General features: G+C 40.7%; 1 protein-coding gene and 1 non-coding gene across 2 annotated transcripts; both read right to left on the bottom strand.

The window, feature by feature from the left end:
• Nucleotides 1–215: 215 nt before the first annotated feature.
• Nucleotides 216–1,628, bottom strand: LOC130962872 (uncharacterized). Its single transcript, XM_057889031.1, has one exon. The coding sequence runs from the start codon at nucleotides 1,626–1,628 to the stop codon at nucleotides 216–218; it is 1,413 nt and encodes a 470-aa protein (XP_057745014.1).
• A 2,993-nt stretch (nucleotides 1,629–4,621) lies between these two features.
• LOC130964999 (small nucleolar RNA R71) lies at nucleotides 4,622–4,725 on the bottom strand. Its single transcript, XR_009081059.1, has one exon. It is a non-coding gene; the product is annotated as a small nucleolar RNA R71 (small nucleolar RNA).
• Between the last annotated feature and the right edge of the window lie 453 nt (nucleotides 4,726–5,178).

Below are 5,178 nucleotides of genomic sequence, written 5' to 3'. Positions count from 1 at the left end.
TTCCTTCTCTTGTTCTTGGCTGAGGGCTGAATTTATGATCACTGGATAACTTTTGTTATCCCCAAATATGTATATTTGAGGGTAGGTGGCAGTGCTTTAAGTTCAAGCTTGGGTGTTTCTTTTTCTCCCTTCTTTTCTTCTAATGCGCCCTGGGCAACGGATTCAGCTGCTGCAACTTCTTTATTAGATGCAGGTTCTTCTTCTTCAGCTATCTCTTAAAGTTCTTCCTCCTCAAAGGTCTCTTGTACCAAAGCTTCCACTAAATCCAACCGCATACATTCTCCCAGTGATTCCAGTGGATAGCTCATAGCTTTGAATACGTGGAACACCATCTTCGCATCATGTAACCTAAGAGTAAGTTCACCCTTTTGGATATCGATGATGGCTCCAGCAGTAGCCAAGAATGGCCATCCCAAGATGATAGAGGCCTTGGCTTCTTCCTCCATATCCAACACTACAAAATCTGCTAGGAAGATAAAGTCTCCCACATTCACCAACAAGTCTTCCACTACTCCATAAGGGAACTTGAATGATATGTCTGCCAATTGAAGGGCCATTCTTGTTGGTTTGGCCTCCTCAATCCATATTCTTCTCATCATTGTTAAGGATATCAGATTTATACTGGCTCCCAAATCACACAAAGCCTTTTCCACTGTGATTTCCCCTCTGATACAAGGGATTTGGAAGCTCCCAGGGTCCTTCAATTTCTGGGGTAACTTATGCTGAATGATGGGACTACATTCCTCGGTTAGTACCACAGTCTCTTTGCTCCTCCAGCTTCTCTTCTTGGTCATCAATTCCTTCAGAAACTTAGCATAGAGCGGCATTTGCTCTATTGCTTCAGCGAAGGGTATGTTAATCTGTAGTCTTTTAAAAACTTCTAAGAATCGTGAGAATTGGTTGTCGTCCTCACTCTTCTTCAATTGCTGAGGGTATGGGGCTTTTGGGGCATATGGCTTCAGTACTTCTTCTTCTTGATGTGAGTTAGGAGCAGGAGCTTGAATTTCTTCTTGCCCTCTCCCCTCTCCATCCATGTCCTTCTCTTGTGGTTCCTTGGTGGTCTCTTTCAATGCCTTTCCACTTCTGAGGATGATAGCCTGACACTCCACCCTTGAGTTTACACTAGTATTGTTACCAATGTGGCTGGGGACTTGCTTGAATAAGTAACTGATATGTGTCACAAGCTTATTGATGGCTGCATCTTGATTTTGCATATTGGACCGCACTTCTTCCCTGAACACTCTACTATCTTCAACTTCCTTACATATTCCTTCAAGCAGAACCTCAATTTTGGAGAGCCTATCTTCAGATGGTGGTGGTGGATTGGGGTTAGAGTGTTGAGATTGGCCATTTTGATTTTGATATGGTCTCTGTGTGGAATGTTGGTAGGCTGCATTATTGCTGGGGTTGTGGCATCTATAATCTTGGCCTTGATCTTGTTGGTTTTTCCACCCAAAGTTTGGATGGTTCTTCAAACCAGGCTTGTAGGTTTTGGAGTATGGATCATGGGATTGCCTGGGTGAGTTTCCAACATAGTTGGCCTGTTTCCAGTCACCTCCTTCCTCTGTATTTACTCCTTCTTGAGCTGCTGGTGAAGTGGTGACTACTGCAACTTGGTTCTTTTCCATCTGCTTGGTAAGGTTGATGCCAAGGCATCTTAGGCTAGTTTCACTAGCATTTTTCTGTTAGTTTTAGTTGTTTTATGCATTTTCTTGAGCTTAAAGTAACCAAGAATGGTTAAATGAATAACAAAGCAATGAACCATCCAAACAGTATGATTTTGATGCAAATTCCATGAGTTTTTAGTTATATTACTTGAATGCTATGAATGGAAGATTTCTCATGAAATTTTGCAAGACTTTGATGCAGTTGTTTGGATGATTTCAGGGAAGAAGAGGTTAGGCAAGGAAGCAACAAAATCAATAAAGGAAGCTTGAATATCACATGTGGAGTTTAAGCTCCAGTTTAAGCTCCAGTTTAAGCTTAAACTGGAGCTTAAACGCCAAAATTATGAAAGCTGAGGAAAAGCTGAAAGGGGCGTTTAACCTCCAGTTTAACCTTAAACTGGAAGTTAAACGCCAGAAATGAGAAATGCACTAGGGAGCCATTTCCACGTTTAAGCTCCAGTTTAACCTTAAACTGGAGCTTAAACGTGTTCGACCAAAATCCACACTCCAGGGTTGCCTTCTCCATTTCCACGTTTAAGCTTCAGTTTAACCTTAAACTGAAGCTTAAACGTGTTCGACCAAAATCCACACTCCAAGGTTGCTTTCTTCATTTCCACGTTTAAGCTTCAGTTTAACCTTAAACTGAAGCTTAAACGTGTTCGACAATTCCACACTCCAGGGTTGCCTTCTTCCATTTCCACGTTTAAGCTTCAGTTTAACCTTAAACTGAAGCTTAAACGTGCTTAAGTTATACCACCTCCAGGAGTGTCCAACGTTTAAGTTGCAGTTTAAGCTTAAATTGCAACTTAAACACCACTAATTGAAAAGGTTTCTGGGCCAAAGATATTGCAGTTTAAGTTAGCATTTGAGCACAAACATTAACTTAAACGTACTCTGGTATAAAACCCAATTGAATATCATGGTTTATGGGATTGGGCCTGAAGAATTGAGGAGTCTGGAATTTCAATTTGTTGAGTCATGTGTCATTACTTGATTATCACTAAGTTGGCTCAATGAATGTTACAGAATTGGATCAGCAGCCTCATCAGGATTATGGATCATAAACCCAAAGCAAAATGAAATCAGGGAAAGGCCTCAAAGCCCAAGAAACACAACAGAAGCTCAATTTAGAAAGTGTATAAATAGGATAGAATTTAAGTTAGTAAGAGGACTTTGGATCATTTTTCTAGTTTTCATACTTTTTGTAATTGAATTCAGAGCTATGACTCACTAAACCCCCTTTCATTGGGTTAGGGAGCTCTATTGTAATTCAATGAATCAATAATAGTTTTTATCTTCTTCTTCAATCTTTTCTCTTGAATTTTTGTTAGAAAGCTTCTCGATCTAATTCCATTGGTTAGTTGTCTTGGGAAAGAAACTATCCATAATTGGAATCCTTCGGAACCTTGGGAAAGGAATGGAGGATTCATGCTAGAGAAGCTTTCTCACAGTGAATTGGATTGGGGTTTGGATGGATATTGTGACATGTAATCCTACCAAATTGTGGTTCATGAAACTGTGTGGTATAATCAGTGATCGAGCGTCATCTCTTCTTATGAACATTTAAACCAAGGGATTGGGAATTTGTTTGTTTTTAGAGAGAATTGGTGAGCCAAGGGATTGGGATCCAATCATATAAGATTGCCAAGCAAAATTCAATGAACGCATTGGTTGAGGAAGGGATAAAAATGTTTTGATTCGGAGATCTCAATATCTCCTGAAACCCAATGAATTCCCCATTTCTGATCTACCACTTTCTCTTTACATTCTGCAATTAAATTCATGCAATCACCCCGATCCCTTTTTAATTTCAGCAATTTAGCTTCTCGCTCTTTAATTCATGCAATTTAAGATTCCGCAATTTCAATTTCTTGCCATTTACGTTTCCCGCCAATTTTACATTCCGCAATTCTCATCTAAATTTTGATTCCGCTCAACTAGAACACACTTCTAATCCGAATTGCTCACTCAACCAATCCTTGTGGGATTCGACCTCACTCTATTGTGAGTTTTTACTTGACGATAACCGGTGCACTTGTCGGAAGGAATTTTTGCCGATCGTGCAATTTCCTAAAATCGTAGCATCAAGTTTATGGCGCCGTTGCCGGGGATTGGTTTTCGATTGACAATTCTCAAATTGGAAGTTAACTAGATTGAGCATTTTTCTTGTTTTGTTTATTCAGTTCAAGTTACTTGTTGAATTTTAATTTCTGCACTCTGTTACTTGCTTTCTTTCTTTATGCCTTTAAATTCAAGCAACTAACTCACTGACTCACTAACTATTTGAATTAATTCCTCAACTGCTCTAACCATACTCTTCCATTAACCAAGAGTATTTCACTTGTTTGTTGCCTGTGCTGTGTTCTTGTATGACAGGTAGGAGAGGAGAGACATCAACTCATCCATATACCGAACCAGAGAGGACCCTTCATAAACTTAGAAGGGAAGCAAGAGGGAAGAGAGTACTGGGAGAAGAAGAATCTGAAGGAGAATCTGAGGACAATTTTGAGGAAGCTCTAGATCTCAACATGGATAGAGAAGTTCACAACCATGTGAGAGCTTATGGAAACAATGCCATTCCCGAGAGGAGGGTTCTTGGTTCATACATAAACCCAACCTCTGGGAATTATGGTAGCAGCATTCAGAAACCACCCATTCAGGCCAACAATTTTGAACTCAAACCACAGCTAATATCACTGGTGGAGAATCATTGTTCATTTGGTGGGAGTGCTAATGAAGATCCAAACCAACATCTCACAAAATTCCTGAGAATTTGCGACACTGTGAAGTCCAATGGAGTCCAGGAAGATGCCTATAAACTGCTCTTGTTCCCATTTTCACTTAGGGACAAGGCAGCTAAGTGGCTGGAATCATTCCCAAGGGGGAGCCTAACAACCTGGGATGAGGTGGAAAGCAAGTTTCTGGCACGTTTCTACCCCCCACAAAAGGTCAATAGGCTTCGATCTGAGGTTCAGACTTTTAGACAACAAGATGGTGAAACTCTCTACGAGGCATGGGAGAGGTTCAAGGATTTGACAAGGAAATGCCCACCAGACATGTTCCATGACTGGGTGCAATTGCATATTTTCTATGATGGACTTTCTTATGAATCAAGGAAGGCTGTAGACCATTCATCAGGAGGTTCATTGAACAGGAAAAAGACTGTGGAAGAAGCCATTGAAGTGATTGAGACAGTGGCTGAGAATGAGTACTACTATGCTTCAGAGAGACACAACACTAAGGGAGTCATGGAGCTGAACCATGTTGATACAATTCTAGCCCAAAATAAGGTGTTTGCCAAGCAACTAGCAGAGCTCACCAGGAAATTAGAAACAAATCAAGTGGCTGCAATACACACACAAGATCAAGAGGAGGTAAGCATTGAAGGAGGTGATTGGGAAGAGGCCAACTATGTGGGAAATCAACAAAGGCAACCATATGATCCACATTCTAACACTTACAACCCAGGCTGGAAAAACCACCCAAACTTTGGGTGGGGAAACCAGCAAAC

The sequence above is a fragment of the Arachis stenosperma genome, chromosome 2, assembly GCF_014773155.1.
Source record: "Arachis stenosperma cultivar V10309 chromosome 2, arast.V10309.gnm1.PFL2, whole genome shotgun sequence".
NCBI lineage: Eukaryota > Viridiplantae > Streptophyta > Magnoliopsida > Fabales > Fabaceae > Arachis > Arachis stenosperma.
Note: the sequence above shows the minus strand (reverse complement) of the source record. Positions and strands in the feature narration are given on the sequence as shown.

Excerpts from the sequence above, each read along its gene's own strand:
- LOC130962872 (XM_057889031.1), bottom strand. The coding sequence starts at position 1,628 with ATGGAAAAGAACCAAGTTGCAGTAGTCACCACTTCACCAGCAGCTCAA.